A 23,510-nucleotide genomic window follows, 5' to 3' on the forward strand; every position below is an offset into this window, starting at 1 on the left:
GAACTTTCCCAACTGCATCGGGGCAATTGATGGGAAACACGTCCACATAGTCCCACCCCCCAACTCGGGGTCATACTATTATAATTACAAGGGGTTCAATAGTATTGTGATGTTGGCGGTGGTGTCGGCTACTTACGAGTTCCTGTATGTGGACGTGGGGAAGAATGGCCGGATGTCAGATGGTGGAGTCATCACCCACACGGAGTTCTACAGGCGTCTCCAGAATGGCAGCTTGGACTTGCCACCTCCAGAAGACAATGCGGAAGGACTCCCATTCGTCTTCATGAGGGACCATCTTATGCGACCATTCCCTATGAGGACCCTCACCCTGGACCAGAGGGTTTTTAATTACCGGCTGGCCAGAGCCAGAAGAGTGGTGGAGAACACATTTGGAATAATGGCCAGCCGGTTCCGCCTATTTCTTACACCGATACACATGGCGGAATATAAACTCAATCACATCATCCTGGCTTGCTGTGTTCTCCACAATTTGTTAAGGAGAAATTCTGTGAACTATGCTGCCTCAGTTGGGCCTGAGGCCGGAATTCAGAATGAACCAACCCTGACGGTGCTTGAAACTAGGCCATCCTGGCTTGCCCCCCCAGAGTGCCCCTGAGGTCTGTCTAAGATACATGGAATACTTTGCAGGTAGGGGTGCCATCGATATGCCAGACAATGTCGGAGACATTTTTTAAATAACAATATATTTTAAACTGAACAAATATTTGCTTTGATTTCCTGCTTGGCTTTTTTTTAGCTGACCATGACCAAAATTTGGGGAGTCCTAAAAATGGCGTGATTGTGTAAAATTAGAAAGCATTGTTGGGTGTTATTTACTAAAGGAAAATACACTTTGCACTGCAAGTGCACTTGAGACTGTACTGAAACTGCACTTGTAGTGCAAAGTGGATTTGCCTTTAGTAAATAACCCCCATTGTCACTGAAAACAACAACTTTATACTCCAAAAAATGCTTTTGAGCATTGATAGAAGAAGCCACACATTGATGATTATCAATCTTTTTAATCCAAGCACAATCACATGTGCGTTTCTAAAAGGGTTTTTGAACAAACCAACATGTTTGTTGTATAACAATTTTTTAGGTCACATTAATAAGTAGAAATTGCCTTTTAACCGGTTCCCGACCGGCTCCTGTACTTTTACGTCGGGAAAATGGCACGGCTGCACAAAGTAACGTACCTGTACGTTACTTTGAATTTGCCGCCGTGTGCGCGCCTGCCGCGATCTCCGTGAGTTGGGTCGCGGGTCCCGCGGACTCGATCGCCGCGGGCATACCAGCGATCGCCTCACGGAGAGGACGAACGGGGAGATGCCATTGTAAACAGCATCTCCCCGTTCTGCCTAGTGACAAGAGTCACTCAATCTCTGCTCCCTGTCATCGGAGCAGAGATCAGTGACGTCACACACCAGCCCATCCCTCTGACAGTTAGAAATCACTCCCCTAGTACTGACTTAACCCCTCCCCGTCCCCTAGTGGTTAACCCCTTCACTGCCAGTGTCATTTGTACAGGAATCAATGCATTTTTATAGCACTGATTGCTGTATAAATGACAATGGTCCCAAAAATGTGTAAAAAATGTCCGACATGTCCGCCATAACGTCGCAGTCACAATAAAAATCACTGATCGCCGCCATTACTAGTAAAAAAAAAAAATTATTAATAAAAATGCCATAAAACTATCCCCTATTTTGTAAACGCTATAACTTTTGCGCAAACAAATCAATAAATGCTTATTGCGATTTTTTTTCACCAAAAATATGTAGAAGAATATGTATCGGCCTAAACTGAGGAAAAAAAATGTTTTTTTATATATTTTTTGGGGATAATTATTATAGCAAAATGTAAAAAATAATACGTTTTTTTCAAAATTGTCGCTCTTATTTTGTTTATGGCGCAAAAAATAAAAATCACAGAGATGATAAAATACCACCAAAAGAAAGCTCTATTTGTGAGAAAAAAAGGACGTCAATTTTGTTTCGGAGCCACGTCGCATGACCGCGCAATTGTCAGTTAAAGCGACGCAGTGCCGAATCGCAAAAAACGCTCTGGTCAGGAAGGGGGTAAATCCTTCCGGGGCTGAAGTGGTTAGGGTAAAACAGGCATGTTTTAAATAATAAAAAAATACACAACTTTGGAACTTACAAAGTTCAACTTTTATAGAAAGTGAAGGCAATATCAGACATGAGTATTTATAAACTGTGTTTGATATTGCGTTCAGCAGATGGGGTGATGTCACCCCTGGAAAAGCCAAATTTTGAAGATGCACACAAATTGCCTAATGTCAACATGTGCTAGCTGCCATCATGGGGGATGAATGGACGTGTTTTGTGGCTGCAACACCTTCCTGTCAGCTACTTTATTATTGAGGAAGGGGTTGCACCCACAAAACGCGTATATTGATCTCCCGTGATGGCAGATAACACATGTTGACATAGTGTGTATCTTTAAAATTTGGCTTTTCTATAATATGTAAAAAATTAGTCATAAAAACAACAATAAACCTGGAATAAGTTAGGGATTTCTGGGTGTTTTATATTCTCCCTAAAACATCAATGATGTTCTTCATTTTGTTTTGAACATCATTGATGTTTTGCTTAATGTTTTCTAAATCCCTATTACACCCCATTATCTCCCCGATGAGGATCTGTGCACTTTCACTTGTGAAATTACATTCCTCTTCCACAACATCACGATCACCTAAAAGAAAAAAAACACACCATGTATTATAAATATTCAGGCATCCATCTATTACCTGAGCCTGTGGTTGCAGACACTCACCTGTTGTGGTGACAATTTCTACAACGACTCCCTCCTCCTCCTCTGGTTGTGTTTGGGGGATTTCCCCTTCTTCCTGAGGTGGGGGTCCGTGGTCTCCTCTGATGAATGGTGTCCTCTGAGTCTTTTCTCTCCTATGTGGAAAAAAATAGGTATACTTAGCACACAGATATTTGATGGCAGAAATAGGAATATGAAACATTGCTTGGAAGTGGGGTACAATTGTCTCTTTTGGCAGAGTTCCAAGATGAAGAAATATTTTTGTCCTTTGTCAAGCTTGAATACTTACCTGTTTTGTACAAGCTTCACAGATGGAGACACACCTATAGTATACACTGGAGCACCTGTGTGGGCCCCCTAATAAAAAGGGTGTTCTGGTGTCCCACGTTAGTGCTCCTGCGTCCAGATGTGTAAACAGCTGCTGAGTGTCCTCTCCTTACAGGGAATCTAGTTTGCATTTCATTCTAGTTACAAACCCATCTAGACAACAAATTTATTTTAAGAGAAGTAGGGCATAAAAAATGTATTGGACTGCATCTGGACAAAACATGGTGTTTTAGTGGCCAAACGAACAATGTTTCCTACGAACGAAAAATGTGTCCATGAACATAAAAGTTGCCATTTTAAACTGTACAACAGTAAAAAAACAGCACATGGGGCAGCACGAATGTAATAAAAATAAAGAATAGGAACACAGGACAACTACTTACTTTTTTGCAGCACTCTCCTGATCCTTCTATACTGATCGTGCTCCCTTAATTTGAGGTCCGACCACCATTTCCTCAGTTGATCCTTGGATTGTCTTACCCCAAAATTCCTGTGCAGACTCTTCACAACTTTAGCCATGATCTTGGCCTTTCTCACATTTGGGTTGGGGTAAGGTCCATACTTCTCGTCATAGTCGGCCCTCTTCAATATGTCCACCATCTCCACCATCTCAACAAAGGACATATTTGAGGCCTTAAATCTTCTGCTGCGGGATCGTGACATTTTTGGCTCTGGGCTTTCCTCCTCCTTGTTGCTGTAATTATCACGCACCTGTTGTGTCTCCGCCATGTGCTCTTCCCCACTGCGCTGAACGAGAAGGGGCGGGGAATAGACTAGAAAGAACGTCAGGGGCGGGCGGAGTTTCATGCATGCGCAGTGTATATAAAGCATAACACGCGTGCGTCGCACGTACGATCTGTGAGCGGAGGAAGGAGTATCCGATCGTGATAACGAAGGTACCATTTGAACTTGGGCCTATACTGCTTATAGATTGAGACCTATATTGGGACAAGATTAGAAGAGTTTAGCCTGACATTAGTGTTTGTCTTGTGTTGTGTCTTGCAGAGAAAATGTCAATGATCATGACTTTATGCCAATATTCATTGATATGTTCAGGGAGCTGCCCTGTCTGTGAAAAAAATATAACAGGTAATTCTGCGCTGCCCTAAGAAAGAGAAATAAGCAGCTAACATGGCCAGTAGGATATGTGCATATAGAGAAAAACAATACACTCACATGTATCTTTAAAATCAGCGCTGTAAAAGTAAAAATGGCGGCAGTGGGGTTCCCACTGCCGCCATTTTTACTTTTACAGTGCTGATTTTAAAGATATACATGTGAGTGTATTTCCTAATTTTTTTTAATAAATTCAGTACATATTTTTATGGATTTACACTATGTGGCCTTTCCTTCTTCCTTTCCACCCATTGTAACTACCATCTGCTTTTGACATCATCCTGAGGGACACACCAGTCCACGGTTCATCCCAGGACCTCCATCCTTTCAACGTTTCCGGATCTCCCACAGCTGTTCACCACCTAAGCCTGTTTGACCCAACCAAGCGTATGTTTCTTTGGGTCCAATTGATCCGGTAAGCCTCCTCATTGTTGGTGGTGGTGTTCTCTTCACTCCAGATGTCACGTACTTATTAATATGTTTCACATATGAAGTCATGCATCTACTTATGGACTATTAATTTTCATATTTTTTATGAGTTATATATCCATGGAGGACTTTTGTCTAAACTATTTTCAGAGGTTTACTAGTTTATGGACTTTATTGTCTCTATGCTAGACATTTTTATGGTTGTCTATATTAGCGCTACACTTATTTTGTTTTTCTCTAGCTGCCCTGTCTGTGGCAGGTAAACCACCCACATTATAACAATACAACAAAGAGGAAGGCAGTGCTGGATCAATTGCTGGAATTTGTGAAGCCGGTGATCCCCACGTCAGACATCCCCTATTTGAAGGCCCTAATTGGTGGCATGAGGAGTACTTATCTAAGGGAGCGCAAGAAGGTCCAGGATTCCCTGAGATCAGGAGCTGCAGATGACATTTATGTCCCCAGGCTGAGGTACTATGACAGACTGCATTTTCTGGCAGGCCAGACTGAACCCAGACCAGCACTCTCCACTCTTCCTTCCACCTCAGCTGAGGCTTATGACGCCCAACCTGGGTCTTCGAGGAAGCAACATGTGGAGGAGCCCAGCTTGAGCCAGGTACAGCATTCTTCAAAATATTTCTGTTGGTCAAATTAATGATGTTAAATATATGTTAGTTTGGATTCCTAATTTCTGATTTCACAAAGTGTTTTACATATCAATAGACAGTAGTGGTCACAAATGATTATGACAAGAATGAAAAATGCTGGGCTCAGAATGATAGTCTTTTCTATTTATTAACATTCAATTTGCAACAGTCATAAGATGAAAATTGTGTGTGATTGATGAACAAAAAACTAAAACGATGTCCCTTTTTCATACACGGGAAAGTCTCAGCAAGGAGGTGGCCGGGCCCAGTAGCCTGCCCGATACCCAGGTCCCTCCCCTCCGCCTTCAACCAAAAAGTGTCAGGAAGAGGAGTAATATGAAGGAGGCAGCAATTGGCCTATTTTGGAAGGCTACTGCGGCCCTCAGAACCCCCCACAGTGTTCAAGAGGACTTTTCATACATTACAGCCTGCAAAATGCTGGAAATGGAGGAGGGCCAACGCCTCATATGTGAGTATATCATCTTACAAGCCCTAAATAAGGGGCTGAGGGGCCATCTCACAAGCCAAAGCTACATTTGTGAGTTAAAACATGGTCCTCCTCCTCCTCATCCAGGTCCTCCTCCTCCACCAGAGCCACAGCCTGGAAGGAAGCATCTAAGGAAGACCAGAGAGTGATGACCTGGGTTCAGTCTGGTCTGGCGAAAGATGCAGGCTCTCATATGACCACAGGCTGGGGACACATGTCATCTGCTGCTGTTCATGATCTCTTGGACTTCTGGACCAGATTGTACTCTCTTATATATGGACTCCCCAGGCCACCAATTTTGCATTAAAATAGTTGATGTGTGCCCTGGGAGCCAAAGGCTTCGCCAATTTCTGCAGTTACTCCAGCGTTGCCTCCTTCTTTCTTGGGTTATGACCCCTTAATAAAGGTATTTTTTTTTTCTATTATACTCGCCTATGTGTTTTCCTTCAAAAAGAACAGTTTGTTTGTGAGGAGGCAGGTACATTTCAAAAATTAATTGTGTTGTGGTAACTTGACACACAAAACACACCCAAAACTATTCTGAGTTAAAAAAAAAATAATTAAAAAAATAAAACAGGAGATCAGGATTTAAAAAACTAAAAAAAAAAATACAAAATCTAAAAACATAAAAAAATTAATTCTTTTTGGGAGATGTGACTACTCAAAATATTATACTCATGAAATCACGAGAAATAATAAAGAAAGGAGTTTGTGAGAAGTCTGTGTGAATATGAGCAGCAAAACAACTTCATTCTTCTAGCATTATAAAGAAGAAGAGAGTGCGCTGCATTAAACAATTTAAAACATTGTAGCGTGACAAAAGTGCTATATCCATTACGAACGTCTCGGAATTTATTCTGAGCATGCGTGGCACTTTGTGCGTCGGAATGGTCCACACACGGTTGGAATTTACGAGAACAGATTTATTTGTCAGAAAATTTTATAGCCTGCTCTCAAACTTTGTGTGTCGGAAATTCCGATGGAAAAAGTCCGATGGAGCCCACACATGGTTGGAATTTCCAACAAGCTCCGATCGCACATTTTCCCGGCGGAAAATCCAACCGTGTGTACAGGGCATTACAGCTGTAATTACAGTGAAGGACATGCACACCACAATTTTCAGATATTCATGTAGCGCCACCCCCGAAGGAACCGCTTGGTAAATTTGGGTTCTCTGATCTCAACCCCAAGAATGACCTCAGCTCATCTGGCACATCTGGTTAAATTAAATTACTGCAAACACATTTAAAGACACGTGGAAAATACTGTTATTTGGCTGTGGATTATCACAAAAAACAGACACACACCTGGTAGTGATAAACAAATTGAATATATTATCACGGTTTAAAGCATATGGAAGCTTACAACACTGTTAAACCTTTTTGCAAAGAATTAATACATTAGAAAAGACAACCTTCAAAACTTAGCAACTGTAAATTTAGAAAAGGGCAGTAATCTATATGCCCTTAACAAAGGCATTGAGAGGGAAGAGAGAAGACTTGTCCACATCTCAGCTCCTTCTGGGCCACAAACACCTTTGAGAGGCAAACACACAATGAAAAGAAAAGGATTACACAAATACAGTAAGCACAATTCTGTAATGTGCAAATAGAGAGAAAATTTGGTGGGATTTTGTAGGCGCCAGGTAAGTAATTTTAAACAGACATCACAGCATTAAAAAATATAAATGACATTTTATTGAACATAGACACGGTTTAAAAAATTATGCTGGCTGTGCATAATATAACATAGAAAATAAGGGGTCACTCAGCACTTATAATCCCTACATGTTTCGCCCGTTGGGGCTTTCTCAGGGGATATGTGTTGAGGGACCAAGCTGGATATATCTCTAAGTAGAATAAACATACAGTTAGAAACCATCAACAATAGTAACTCAAATTATATAATCAAGAAGAAAAAAAGAGATGTTAGTGACTGTCCATAGCTAGGTAGTGTAACTGCCAACTGATAAATAGTTACCTGTTATAAAGATGCAACCAGGAATAGTAAAACGGACATTGCGCTGTACAGGAAAAGGTTTGGCCTGGATGGGCCCAAATAGGGGCCGTAGGGTCGTGTCTGCCATATAAAGGAATAATGTGAATGGGATGGTGAAAAGGAAAGAATGTGAAAAAGTGAGGGAAGAAAAGGGAGGGGGAAGGGGGGGGGGGGGCAGGGGGAAGAGGAGGGACAGGAAGAAAAAGGGGTGATGGGAAAAGAATGAGAGGGAAGGCATGAAGAAAGGGAAGTAGGGAGGGAGAGTGGAAAAAAACAGAAAAGAGAGGGGGGAGGAAAAAGATTGGGGGAAAAGTGGGAAGAAAAGAGGGGGGGATGAAGAGTAAAGAGGGGGGGCACAGGGAAAGGGGGTGAGGGGTGTGAAGGTGAAAAAATAAAAGGTGAAATGTGAATAAGTGCAGCCAAGGGATATTGGTGGTGAAAAAAGATGAAGTAATGCAGTGATAAAACTGGATTAAATAAACCAGAGAAAGGAGATAGTTACACAGGACCAATTGAGTCCAAAGGGAAGCAAGGGCTGCCAGATAGGAAGTTTATCTGATTGAGGAAAAGAAGGGACAAAAAATGAATGTCTGTATTAATAAATTCTGATTAAAAGAAGTGTGTATGGGGAGGAAGGGTAATTTTAAAATAGGGTTAATTCAGAAAGGAAGAAAGTTTGTAAATACTGTCACTTATATTGGTCATCCATATAGGACAAAGCCAAAACCCTGTATACAGATCATCTAAAACCACCTACCAAACAAAAGGTGGGAGGAAAAGTTCCTCTAAAAGACGGTAACAGGTGCTTGTGTTTAATGAGTGGTTCACATGATCCAGCATAGTTATACAGATAAAGCAAATGAATTTTTAGAGGGAAGGTCAAACACAATAGGCAACAGATTTAATTTATGTTGAAAGGAATGGCAACAGAGGAAAAGTTGTGGGAAATACCTTGTGCAGGAGGGTACACCAAAGTGGCAGCCTGTCCGTCATCTAAATGTGATGTAGTGAGAGAGGTTTAAGTACACTTACATGCAGATCACTAGTCTGCCGACATCCAATGGAGCGGGGGGCACGGGAGAACAGCAAACACACATGAGAATGGAAGTAGAAGACTAAATTACCCATAAGACAGCACAGGCTGTGTGGGGAGAAGGAGGGGGAAGGAGGGGGGTGGGCGCTTGAGCAGCTGACATAGCCCATTTAGTGGGCACGCCTCTATCCTCTATCTCCACTCACAAGCTCATGGGGAAGAAAGGAAGGTAGAACGAAAGTGTAGATAAGAGTGAGAGGAATGGGAAGAAGTAATGTTGAATGGTCGGATGGACAAAATGAATATATGTAAATGGATAGGGTGGAAGATTGTGGGGGGGGGAAGTACAGTGCAGTGCCGATCACATTGCTGGTGGAGAGTAATTGAATAATGATAACATTAATGGTCAAAATAGCGGAGGGCAAATTAAGAAAAAATAAATAAAAAATAAATAAAAATGAATAAGAAATAAAAAAGAAAGAAAGAAATATGGAAATAAAAATAATTATGAAATAAAAAATAAATGTGATATAAAAAATAAATAAAATAAAAAAAAAAAATATAAAACATAAAATTAAATGAAATAAAAGTAAGTATATGTAAAACAAGGAGGGGCAGATAGGCAATGGACAGTCAGTAAACATCAACAGATATATATACATGACACATTTTATTATTCAAAAAATATGTATACAAACAAAAAATTCATAATACATTTGGGTAAGTGTGTTACAGCAAAAAAGTAATTAGTGATATTATGAAAAAAAAATTTACAATACACTAATGATAAATATTGAGCAGTACAAAGAGAGATTATCAGTGAGAGATACATACAAAAAGGGTAAAAATAGCCCAGAAAGGGAAGGGGGGGGAGACGAGGCGGAAAAAAGAATAAGGACGAGGCAGACAAGTGGGGAAAGGAGGAGATGGAATGGATCAAGACAGGAAAAAAAAAAAAAAGGGAACAATAGAGTTACAGAAAAGGCTTGAAACTGGCTGTTTCATTGAGGCCAGGATAGACCATAGCCTTGAGGCCATGTATCCATCTGGCCTCTAGTTGTAGTAGAGCACGGTCAACACTACCTCCTCTGGCATTGAGGGGTAGATGGTCAAGGGCAGAAAAGGAGATCATTTGGGGGTTGAAGTTGTGATACAACCCTACATGTGGACTAACAGCTGTTACCATTTTGCGTTTGGCAATAGGACCTACATGGTCACAGATCCTTTTAAAGAAGGGACGTTTAGTATGTAGTAGCACCCACATTGGCATTGCATGATAAAAACTACGCCGGGGGTTTGGCAAGTAACCCTATGCTTAATGAAGTGGGTTGTGCCATTTGGAAGGAGTGTACCAGAGCTGTTACTGATAAAGCTACATACATCACAGCCACCACAAGAAAAAGTTCCTGTAGCAGCAGGAGTCATGGTTGGTATTGGGTTGTGGTGGCTGTGAACTATCCGATCCTTAATAGATTTGGCTCTTTTAAAAGTAATAACTTGATACGGTTTGACATATTTTGTAATTACGGGATCTGTTGAAAGTAAAGGCCAAAACTTCTTCAGAATTGAACGAACTTGTTGATGTTGCCTACAGTACGGACTGATGATTCTGATACATTCATTAGCTTCCCTATTCCGATTGGAATAAATCAAAGAATTTCTATTTTGCTTTAAAGTTTTGTTGAACGCTCTTTTTAGGCAACTATGACCATATCCTCTGTTCTGCAATCTGAAGTAAAGATTACGGGCTTCCTTGTGGAAGTCTTCATCATTGGAGCAATTCCTTCGTATACGAAGGTATTGGATGTATGGTATACTCCTCTTTAATGGAACAGGGTGAGAACTTGTTGCATGTAGAATAGTATTTGCAGCTGATGGTTTACGGAAAAGAGAAGTGCCCAGAGAGCAATCACTGTTCAAGAAAATGTCGAGATCTAAAAAGTTGACTTTGGTAAGGTCGCAATTCATGGTGAATTTTAGGTTATATTCATTACTACCAATGATAGTCATAAATAGGTCCAATTCGTCCCTAGTACCAGTCCAAAACATCACTATATCATCAATGTATCGAAGCCAGGTGGCGACGTGCCCAAGTAAAGTTGGCACATTGTCCCTGGCAAAATGTTCCTTCTCCCACCCCCCCACCCCAGGTACAGGTTGGCATACGATGGGGCACATCGTGTCCCCATCGCAACCCCCTGCACCTGGAGGTAGTGGGAGAGTCCAAAAACAAACATTCCGTGTGAGGATAAATCTTAAAAGTTCAATGACAAATTTGACAAATTTATTGTAATCATTGGCTAATTTGCCTCTGTCCTTCAATAACACACTTACCCAAATGTATTATGAATTTTTGTTTGTATACATATTTTTTGAGTAATAAAATGTGTCATGTATATCTGTTGATGTTTACTGACTGTCCATTGCCTATCTGCCCCTCCTTGTTTTACATATACTTACTTTTATTTCATTTAATTTTATTTATTATTATTATATATTTATTTTATTAAAAATCAAAATATAGGGAGTGGAGCTGTGTTAGAACAAAGGTTGTGACCATAAAATTAATAAGTGCTCTGGTGCGAGATATAAACGCTTCTTAGAAATGAAGAAATATATTATAATGTGAAACTCCCAAAAATCAATATATCCATATATGTAATTAGTGAAAATTCTTATTTAGTGGTAGAGGGAATTTTCAACTATGTGTGCAAACAGTAACACAAACTTTAAGTTATCACCATTATATAACATGTGTTGACAATGGTATATATAAATCTACTAATTAGTAAATATAAAGTGACAAGTGCCAGGTGGTGCTATGTATAAAAACTATGGTTATCAAACCATTGTGCAATAATGTGCAAAAAACATTTAAAAATTATAGATCATTAATTATGTGTAAAATCCACAACTATGTATCGAAAAAAATCCCATATACTGTTTATTGCAAAGTGTTCGTAAAGGTAATATAATGTGCCATGCACCAAATCCCTGTAGAAATCATGCAGAAGGTTCTTTTTTGGTGGTAAAGAGCCATGCTGTAATTGTTGGCAATCACCCCCCAATGTGGTTACACTCACCGGAGCGCTCCACCCCTGCAGGGGTATGAGCGTATGATGTTGATCCTGTTGGTCTCTCCGATTATATGGGTGCCAGTATCCTTCCACGCGTCCCAATCCAAAGCAGCTACTTGCATACAGGGAGATGGGGACTCACTTTAACTCCAATAGCCATGATCAGTCTACTCCGAAGGCTGCAGCTACAGCACGGCTCTTTACCACCAAAGAAGAACCTTCTGCATAATTTCTACGGGTATTCGGTGCATGGCACATTATATTACTGTTACGAACACTTTGCAATAAACAGTATATGGGATTTTTTTTCGATACATAGTTGTGGATTTTACACATAATTAATGATCTATAATTTTTAAATGTTTTTTGCACATTATTGCACAATGGTTTGATAACCATAGTTTTTATACATAGCACCACCTGGCACTTGTCACTTTATATTTACTAATTAGTAGATTTATATATACCATTGTCAACACATGTTATATAATGGTGATAGCTTTGTGTTACTGTTTGTACACATAGTTGAAAATTCCCTCTACCACTAAATAAGAATTTTCACTAATTACATATATGGATATATTGATTTTTGGGAGTTTCACATTATAATATATTTCTCCATTTCTAAGAAGCGTTTATATCACGCACCAGAGCACTTGTTAATTTTACAGTCACACCCTTTGTTCTAACACAGCCCCACTCCCTATATTTTGATTTTTAGTTTTTTTGGGGTATCACTGAGGTGTTCCCTACTTACATAGGGGGGCTGCAGGTGTAAAAGAGTCTGAAGCGCGGATCTGTTGATATATTTATAATATTTATTTTATGTTTTATCATTTTTTTTAATTTTATTTTATTTATTATATCTACATTTATTTTTTATTTCATAATTATTTCCATATTTCTTTCTCTATTTTTTATTCTTTATTTCATATTCATTTTTATTTATTTTTTCTTAATTTGCCCTCCGCTATTTTGACCATTAATGTTATCATTATTCAATTACTCTCCACCAGCAATGTGATCGGCACTGCACTGTACTCCCCCACCCCCACAATCTTCCACCCTATCCATTTACATATATTCATTTTGTCCATCCGACTATTCATCATTACTTCTTCCCATTCCTCTCACTCTTATCTTACACTTTCGTTCTACCTTCCTTTCTTCCCCACGAGCTTGTGAGCGGAGATAGAGGCGTGCCCACTAAATGGGCTATGTCAGCTGCTCAAGCGCCCGCCCCCCTCCTTCTCCCCACACAGCCCGTGCTGTCTTATGGGTAATTTAGTCTTCTACTCCCATTCTCATGTGTCTGTTTGCTGTTCTCCCGTGCCCCCGCTCCATTGGATGTCGGCAGACACGTGATCTGCATGTAAGTGTACTTAAAGCGGGGTTCCACCCAAATTTTGAACATTATCTCTGTGCATTCTCTTCCTTGCCTAGATGCTGACATGCTGTGTAAAAAAATTTAAATCGCCGTAATTACCTTTTTTTTTCTAATCTTCTTAGCACTTCCTGGTTTTCCTCCCATGGGAGTAGGCGTGTTTCTAGCCTCTCCCAGACCTCCCACAGTCCCCTGGGAGCTAGTCTCAGGCTTCCCAGCATGCATTGTGCAACAGCATCATCACAACATCTGGGTGAATGCTGGGAGCACAGCATTCACTGCATCCAGGAAATACATGCTTGTGGGCTTCAAATGCCCACAATGAAGATGGAAACCGCCTTCAGTGAATTTTATAAGTTATTCTTTACAACGAAATCGGACACAGGCGGACTTATTACACAGAACATGTGAGTAGATAATGATGAGAAGAAAAGTTTTTGAATGAACTCCAAAAAAAACAATAGATAGGTGGACCTCCGCTTTAAACCTCTCTCACTACATCACATTTAGATGACGGACAGGCTGCCACTTTGGTGTACCCTCCTGCCCAAGTATTTCCCACAACTTTTCCTCTGTTGCCATTCCTTTCAACATAAATTAAATCTGCTGCCTATTGTTTTTGACCTTCCCTCTAAAAATTAATTTGCTTTATCTGTATAACTATGCTGGATCATGTGAACCACTCATTAAACACAAGCACCTGTTACCGTCTTTTAGAGGAACTTTTCCTCCCACCTTTTGTTTGGTAGGTGGTTTTAGATGATCTGTATACAGGGTTTTGGCTTTGTCCTATATGGATGACCAATATAAGTGACAGTATTTACAAACTTTCTTCCTTTCTGAATTAACCCTATTTTAAAATTACCCTTCCTCCCCATACACACTTCTTTTAATCAGCACTTAATACAGACATTCATTTTTTGGCCCTTCTTTTCCTCAATCAGATAAACTTCCTATCTGGCAGCCCTTGCTTCCCTTTAGACTCAATTGGTCCTGTGTAACTATCTCCTTTCTCTGGTTTATTTAATCCAGTTTTATCACTGCATTACTTCATCTTTTTTCACCACCAATATCCCTTGGCTGCACTTATTCACATTTCACCTTTTATTTATTTTTTCACCTTCACACCCCTCACCCCCTTTCCCTGTGCCCCCCCCCCTCTTTACTCTTCATCCCCCCCTCTTTTCTTCCCACTTTTCCCCCCAATCTTTTTCCTCCCCCCTCTCTTTTCTGTTTTTTTCCGCTCTCCCTCCCTACTTCCCTTTCTTCATGCCTTCCCTCTCATTCTTTTCCCATCACCCCTTTTTCTTCCTGTCCCTCCTCTTTTTCCTCTTTTTCCTCCTTTCCCTTCCCCTCCCTCCTCCCCCCCCTTCCCCCTCCCTTTTCTTCTCTCACTTTTTCACATTCTTTTCTTTTTCACCATCCCATTCACATTATTCCTTTATATGGCAGACACAACCCTACGGCCCCTATTTGAGCCCATCCAGGCCAAACCTTTTCCTGTACAACGCAATGTCCTTTTTCCTATTCCTGGTTGCATCTTTATAGCAGGTAACTATTTATCAGTTGGCAGTTACACTACCTAGCTATGGACAGTCACTAACATCTCTTTTTTTCTTCTTGATTATATAATTTGAGTTACTATTGTTGATGGTTTCTAACTGTATGTTTATTCTACTTAGAGATATATCCAGCTTGGTCCCTCAACACATATCCCCTGAGGAAGCCCCAACGGGCGAAACATGTAGGGATTATAAGTGCTGAGTGACCCCTTATTTTCTATGTTGTTATATTATGCACAGCCAGCATAATTTTTTAAACCTTGTCTATGTTCAATAAAATGTCATTTATATTTTTTATTGCTGTGATGTCTGTTTAAAATTACTTACCTGGCACCTACAAAATCCCACCAAATTTTCTCTCTGTTTGCACATGTTATTCAGGGATGGTGGCGCCCTCCTTTTGACATTGTCACCTCTCCATACCAACCAGCCACAAATAATGTTGCAGGTCCTGAGGTGAAGAATACTAGTGTCTTCTGCTAGCAAACAGTGGGACCCTTGTTTTAAAAGAGTGGGTTTAAACAAGCTTGCATGGAGCAGTAATCCTCTAGAATGAGATTTAAAAGGGCAAACTACTAGAGATGGCAGCTCCAAACAAGCATCCTGGGACACTAAAAAGGGAAATTGATGTCTGCATGCAGTGTCAGTATGGTGTCAAGAAGGATGTTGGGTTTGCACCCTCTCACCAATCCTGTGTGCGATGACATAACGATAATCCCAGGTGCTGGTTCAGGCTCCTGATGCTCCTAGCGATGTTATAAGGCACTGGATCCCCTTCTGAGGGCCGATCGAGATGACTGGTAGCAAAACTCAAAAGGTGGAGAGGCAGTGGTCGACCTGATACCTGGATGGATATCGCGATCCCTGAAATGGCGTGGATCATCTCCGCTGACCTGGGTGTTGCTTGGATCACCGATCAAGATTCCTGAGCTTAACGGTGGTGTAACGTGTGGGTGACACCGATCCTGGCTCCCCTCTATCTTCTTGCAGTGCTTTCCCGGTCATCTCAGAAAAAACCTCTGTCTCTGTGTGTGTGTTCCACCACACAGTCTGGTCACCTCACCACACTCTCTCTCCTGGCAGTCTCTGGAAAGGCTTGGCTTTCTCTCTCTATAATAGGTCACACACTCTCTGGTGCCAGTGTGTGTCTCTCTCTCTCTCCTTTTGCCTGATGCTGGTACCTCAGCCCGCTCTCTTCAGACAGCTCTCCCTCCTTTTCTAATAGGTCACACACTCTCTCTGGTGTCAGTGTGTCTCTCTCCCCTCAGCTCCAAAAGTCCCTCACAGTGTGTTTCTCTCACTCTCCTTTCCCGGGCTTTTCTCTCCTCCTCCTGTCATTGGTTCCGCCCCTCACCTAATCAGGGACAGGCAAGGAGCCTCATCAGCGCAGCTAGGTCTCTGTCTCTCACACAGCTGATAGGAGAAAGATGGGGGCCGAGCAGGGGAAGGAGACACTGACAAATCCTCTGTTACTGTGACACAGCCACTCCTCAGATCTTCTGTCATCACTCTCTGTACATAGTTGGCAACATTGAAAAAAAAATATGTGGGACACTTTTTTGGCTGTAGGCGAAGCCGTACAATAATTAGGGGGCGGGGCATTCGTTTGTAGGCGTGGCTTAGCAAAAATTTTATAAGTGCAGCGTGCGAAGCTCGTCGCTGCGAAAAATGTGCGTGGCTTGCGTGAAAAGTGGGCGTGGCTTACGTGAAAGTGGGCGTGGCTTATGTGCACGTGGGCATGCCTTAAATGGGCATGGCTCAAGAGGGTGTGGTTAGAGTTTGAGATGAATGAGGGATGGAGAGGGTAAGGGGGAGAAGGAAATGGGGGAGAGGGGAATGACGGGACAGCAGCCCCAGATCCTACACAATAGAAATATGTGTATTCTAGAAAGTTTAACAATCAGCAGATAAAGATACTCCAAACGCCTGGTGTTAACGCTTCAATCATCCCGGTACCATGGTTGTTATGGTGTCAGGATGATTGAAGCGCATTATTTCTATTATTACATTGTAATATAAAATTAAATCATTCAACTCACCATAATGGCGAATCAGTGGGATCCCTGAGTGTGTCACTAGCCACGTCGCCTGCCACCGGCAGAGTCTGTCCTTGCATCAGGTGCCCCCGGCAGAGTCTGTCCTTGCATCAGGTGCCCCCGGCAGAGTCTGTCCTTGCATCAGGTGCCCCCGGCAGAGTCTGTCCTTGCATCAGGTGCCCCTGGCAGAGTCTGTCCTTGCATCAGGTGCCCCCGGCAGAGTCTGTCCTTGCATCAGGTGCCCCCGGCAGAGTCTGTCCTTGCATCAGGTGCCCCGCCAGAGTCTGTCCTTGCATCAGGTGCCCCGCCAGAGTCTGTCCTTGCATCAGGTGCCCCGCCAGAGTCTGTCCTTGCATCAGGTGCCCCCGCCAGAGTCTGTCCTTGCATCAGGTGCCCCTGCCAGAGTCTGTCCTTGCATCAGGTGCCCCCGTCAGAGTCTGTATAGACCCCCTCAGTGCAGACCCCCTCCATCAGTGCAGATCCCCTCCATCAGTGCAGACCCCCCTCAGTGAAGACCCCCCCAGTGCAGACCCCCCCTCAGTGCAGACCCCCCTATTAGTGCAGACCCACCTCAGTGCAGCCCCCCCTTTAGTGCAGAACCCCCCCAGTGCAGCCCCCCTCTATTAGTGCAGACCCCCCTCAGTGCAGCCCCCCTCTATTAGTGCAGCCCCCCTCTATTAGTGCAGACCCCCCTCAGTGCAGACCCCCCCTCAATTAGTGCAGACCCCCCCTCAATTAGTATAAACCCCCCCTCAATTAGTGCAGACCCCCCTCTATTTGTGCAGACCCCCCTCTATTTGTGCAGACCCCCCTCAGTGCAGCCCCCCTCAGTTAGTGCAGCCCCCCTCTATTCATGCAGACCCCCCCTCAGTTAGTGCAGCCCCCCCTCAATGCAGCGGCCGGTGTTCTGCCGAAAAAGTTCCCCTCGGCAATGGAAGACCCCCTGTACTGAGCAGGCGCAGCGCTTGCGCAGTACGGGGCTGGGGTACTCTCAGCAAGACACGGCGACGGCGCCGTGTCTTCTGCTTGCTGCAGTGGAGAGGGGAGGGGTCGTGCAGCTAAAGAAGCCGCTTTATTGGCTGCACGGATCGAGCCCCCTTCCTCTCTCCACTCAGCACTAGGGGAAGATAGAGCAGCGGCGCCGGCCGACATTTTTCTGGAGCCCGCTGCTCCAAAAACAAAAAAACAACATTCCCGATTTTTCTTATGGAAAATCCCAATTCGGGACAGCCTCCAATCGAGACGAGGGTCCCAAAATCGGGATTGTCCCGGGAAAATAGGGACTGTTGGCAACTATGTCTGTAGTGCTGTGTGGAAAACCTGCCACTCTCTCTCTCTTTTCTCTCACCTCAGCACTTCCCTCTTCTCATTTACCTCAGCACTTCCTGAAACTCCCCTTTTTCCCAGTATGCTTTGTGTCTCTGAGTTTTCTGGAAGGACAAGTCAGCATCTCTGTCTCCATTTTGTGGCCAGAAGGAGAAATTGCATTACAACATGCCTGCTACATTTATTTGTGAAAAATTTTGAAAACCATTTATCATTTTCCTTCCACTTTACAATTATGTGCCATTTTGTGTTGGTCTATCACGTAAAATCCCAGTAAAATACATTTACGTTTTTGGTTCTAGTCTTAGCCAAGTTATGGTCTGCTTCAACCTAGGTTGAGCCAGGCTTGCCGAACTGAGCATTATTTCTGGATACTGTATGTGCCTCAAGTTGAGTGTTATGATTTTATCTTTCAATTTTTTTTACCTGTTTTGCTCAGCTTTGCTTTTTGTGTTTGTTTGTTTTTAATTTTCTAAAAATTGTATTTAGTGACTGGTTACAACTGTGTTATTGTGCCTTGTATGCCATGAGTTATTAGGTATAATGCTTGTAATATGCAAAGCCAAAAAAGGATTTTGAAAAAAAAAAATCACAATTTTTCTGCCTATTCCTCATGTGGAGCATTTGCTGTATTTGAGTACACGCATGTGATTCTACAGGTTTTTAATAAATAAGTAGTGAGCAGGAATTTACTCAGACACTGATACAGTGATCATGACTACACATCTGAAAAGGTCGAAGAAAAATGCATTATATTATGCAATAAGAATGCAACATTTTAGTATGTTTTTTTTATAAGAAAAATATTATATTTGTCCAATCACGTTTTACAGCTCCTCTACATTGTACATTGTAGTAAGTCTAAATGGTTCACCAATCTTTCTCTTTTACAGGTTGTAAATATAACTGGCATAACGTTTGGTTATGGAATGAGTGCTGGATGTGGTACTTTGCTGTCACAGGTATTTTGTTACATTCTCTTTTTTTTCCCCTTTTATACCTTTTTTGCATATAAATTCTGTGACCCTTTAGCCGCATATGCACATTGGAATGCCATGGTTACCTGGCCCCATCTGTTCATTTACTTTCTTCATCTGGCTGTCTCCCAATCAGGATTATATTTTTGCATTATGCTGCTCTAGGCACATCTGAAACATGATGCTCTTGTGCACAAGCTTTTTTGGTGTAAATGTAGAAAAGTGTCTGAGACAAGTTCTGCTGTAGTTGCTCGTAGCAAACAATCCACTTCCATCTTTAATTTTTTACCACAGCTTAGAAAATTAACATTTCTGAAAGCTGATTGGCCACTGTAGGCAAATGCTGAAGTTGAGATAAAGTTTGTCTTAGACACCTTTTTTATTACCCTCTACTATCATTTTATTATTTTTTAAAAAAATTACTGTTGAAATGCACAGAATGATCTGCATTTTTTTTTTGTTTACAAAATTTTATTGCAAATATAACAAAGTGATACAAGAAAGGCAGCAAATATAGTACAGTAAAAAAGGGGGCAGTACGTCAGAATGTGAAGTATGCATTGGACATAGTTAAAATGTATAAGCTTGGGAAGCAATAGATCTGTGTCACATAGACAGTAGGTAATCTGACAATCTATACATAATAAACTGAATCAAAAGACACAGTTGGTGAAGGAATTTTACATAAGAGGTATAAAAATTAAAATTTTTTGTTATAATAGCACATGGAATGGTGTAAAATATGTAAAATGTTTTCTACTCAGCTTATGGAAAATTGTCTGCTTTTTTTATATGCAAACTCTGTTATCTGATATACAGACCACCTAACGAGAGAAAGTGTAATGGTTTGATGTAAGATGAAATATCAGCTTTAGGGTTGCCACCTTACAGGAATTACCCAGATAGTCTGGGTATTGACACTTGTGCCTGGGTTTCTGTCCTCTTGAAACCCAGACACAGCATACCTCCAGTCCCAGCCCATCAGGTATCTATCTTGAGGATGGATACAGTGAGATGGATCTACATTGTTGGACATTTTTATTTTAATAAAGGACTTGTCCCAAAGTGTCTCCTGTCTTTTTTACTATTTTTGAAGCTTTTTTTGAGAAATGGTAGGGGTACAATGTACCTGTTACCAATTCACATAGGGGACAAAGTGAAAAGAAAGAATTTTCCTCTAAGTGGGTAGGGCAGATGGCCCTATCCACTTTGGATAGGGCAGATGGCAAATGAAGTATGGAAAAAGTGTAAAAAAGTATATAAATTTATTAAGGGAAAATATTTAAAACAACGAGCACATAAACAATATACAAAACAATATCAAAATGGTATTCTGGAGATGAGTGATCATACAATACAGTGCAATTTGTACAAACAATAACCGCAAAGGTCTGTTGAGTTAGAGGTAAACACAACAGAAATACCCAACGCGTTTTGAAATTTGCCTGGGTTGCTATTTCTTCATCAGGGGTATATGCGATTTGTCGCAGAACGTAAAAATGTCTGCAAATAAATAAATAAACACAGATTCAATACATATTAACCACTTCAGCCCCGGAAGGATTTACCCCCTTCCTGACCAGAGCACTTTTTACAATTTGGCACTGCGTCGCTTTAACTGCTAATTGCGCGGTCATGCAATGCAGTACCCAAACTAAATTTGCATCCTTTTCTTCCCACAAATAGAGCTTTCTTTTGATGGTATTTGATCACCTCTGCCGTTTTTATTTTTTGCGCTATACACGGAGAAAGACCGAAATTTTGAAAAAAAATGATATTTTCTACTTTTTGTTCTAAAAAAAATCCAATAAACTCAATTTTAGTCATACATTTAGGCCAAAATGTATTCAGCCACATGTCTTTGGTAAAAAAAATGTCAATAAGTGTATATTTATTGGTTTGCGCAAAAGTTATAGCGCCTACAAACTAGGGTACATTTTCTGGAATTTACACAGCCTTTAATTTATGACTGCCTATGTTGTTTCTTGAGGTGCTAAAATGGCAGGGAAGTACAAAACCCCCACAAGTGACCCCATTTTGGAAAGTAGACACCCCAAGGAAATTGCTGAGAGGCATGTTTTTTTTGTCCCAAGTGATTGAATAATGACAAAAAAAAAAAAAATTACAAAAAGTTGTCACTAAATGATATATTGCTCACACAGGCCATGGGCATATGTGGAATTGCACCCCAAAATACATTTAGCTGCTTCTCCTGAGTATGGGGATACCACATGTGTGGGACTTTTTGGGAGCCTAGCCACGTACGGGGCCCCGAAAACCAATCACTGCCTTCAGGATTTCTAAGGGCGTAAATTTTTGATTTTACTCCTCACTACCTATCACAGTTTTGAAGGCCATAAAATGCCCAGATGGCGTAACCCCCCCCCCCCCCCCCCCCAATGACCCCATTTTAGAAAGTAGACACCCCAAGCTATTTGCTTTGAGGCATGTTGAGTCCATGGAATATTTTATATTTTGACACAAGTTGCAGGAAAGTGACAATTTTTTTTTTTTTTTTGCACAAAGTTGTCACTAAATGATATATTGCTCACACAGGCCATGGGCATATGTGGAATTGCACCCCAAAATACATTTAGCTGCTTCTCCTGAGTATGGGGATACCACATGTGTGGGACTTTTTGGGAGCCTAGCCACGTACGGGGCCCCGAAAACCAATCACTGCCTTCAGGATTTCTAAGGGCGTAAATTTTTGATTTTACTCCTCACTACCTATCACAGTTTTGAAGGCCATAAAATGCCCAGATGGCGTAACCCCCCCCCCCCCCCCAATGACCCCATTTTAGAAAGTAGACACCCCAAGCTATTTGCTTTGAGGCATGTTGAGTCCATGGAATATTTTATATTTTGACACAAGTTGCAGGAAAGTGACAATTTTTTTTTTTTTTTGCACAAAGTTGTCACTAAATGATATATTGCTCACACAGGCCATGGGCATATGTGGAATTGCACCCCAAAATACATTTAGCTGTTTCTCCTGAGTATGGGGATACCACCTGTGTGGGACTTTTTGGGAACCTAGCCGCGCACGGGGCCCCGAAAACCAATCACCGCCTTCAGGATTTCTAAGGGTGTAAATTTTTGATTTCACTCTTCACTGCCTATCACAGTTTCGGAGGCCATGGAATGCCCAGGTGGCACAAACCCCCCCAAATGACCCCATTTTGGAAAGTAGACACCCCAAGCTATTTGCTGAGAGGCATGGTGAGTATTGTGCAGCTCTCATTTGTTTTTGAAAATGAAGAAACACAAGAAAAAAATTTTTTTTTTCAAAGTTTTGTGACAAAAAGTGAGGTCTGCAAAATACTCACTATACCACTCAGCAAATAGCTTGGGGTGTCTACTTTCCAAAATGGGGTCATTTGGGGGGGGGTTTGCCACCTGGGCATTCCATGGCCTCCGAAACTGTGATAGGCAGTGAAGAGTGAAATCAAAAATTTACGCCCTTAGAAAGCCTGAAGGCGGTGCTTGGTTTTTGGGGTCCCGTACGCGGCTAGGCTCCAAAAAGTCCCACACAAGTGGTATCCCCATACTCAGGAGAAGCAACAGAATGTATTTTGGGGTGTAATTTCACATATTCCCATGGCATGTTTGAGCAATATATCATTTAGTGACAACTTTGTGCAAAAAAAAAAAAAAAATTGTCTCTTTCCCGCAACTTGTGTCACAATATAAATTATTCCATGGACTCGACATGCCTCTCAGCAAATAGCTTGGGGTATCTACTTTCCAAAATGGGGTCATTTGGGGGGGTTTTGAACTGTTCTGGCATTTTATGCACAACATTTAGAAGCTTATGTCACACATCACCCACTCTTCTAACCACTTGAAGACAAAGCCCTTTCTGACACTTTTTGATTACATGAAAAAATAGTTTTTTGCAAGAAAATTACTTTGAACCCCCAAACATTATATATTTTTTTAAAGCAAATGCCCTACAGATTAAAATGGTGGGTGTTTCATTTTTTTTTTTCACACAGTATTTGCGCAGCGATTTTTCAAACGCATTTTTTGGGGAAAAAACACACTTTTTAAAATTTTAATGCACTAAAACACACTATATTGTCCAAATGTTTGATGAAATAAAAAAGATGATCTTAGGCCGTGTACATGGATACCAAACATGACATGCTTTAAAATTGCGCACAAACGTGCAGTAGCGACAAACTAAATACATTTAAAAGCCTTTAAAAGCCTTTACAGGTTACCACTTTAGATTTACAGAGGAGGTCTACTGCTAAAATTACTGCCCTCGATCTGACCTTCGCGGTGATACCTCACATGCATGGTGCAATTG

At 41.5% G+C, this 23,510-nt stretch overlaps 1 protein-coding gene across 1 annotated transcript in view; it reads left to right on the forward strand.

The window, feature by feature from the left end:
• The window catches only part of LOC141128073 (multidrug and toxin extrusion protein 2-like), a 373,391-nt gene that overhangs the window by 81,129 nt on the left and 268,752 nt on the right, over positions 1 to 23,510 (forward strand). Inside the window, exon 3 of the mRNA XM_073615140.1 lies at positions 19,112 to 19,180. Within this exon, the coding sequence (XP_073471241.1) occupies positions 19,112 to 19,180 (69 nt within the window). The remainder of the gene's footprint in view (positions 1 to 19,111; positions 19,181 to 23,510) is intronic.

This window comes from Aquarana catesbeiana, linkage group LG02, assembly GCF_042186555.1.
Source record: "Aquarana catesbeiana isolate 2022-GZ linkage group LG02, ASM4218655v1, whole genome shotgun sequence".
Lineage (NCBI taxonomy): Eukaryota > Metazoa > Chordata > Amphibia > Anura > Ranidae > Aquarana > Aquarana catesbeiana.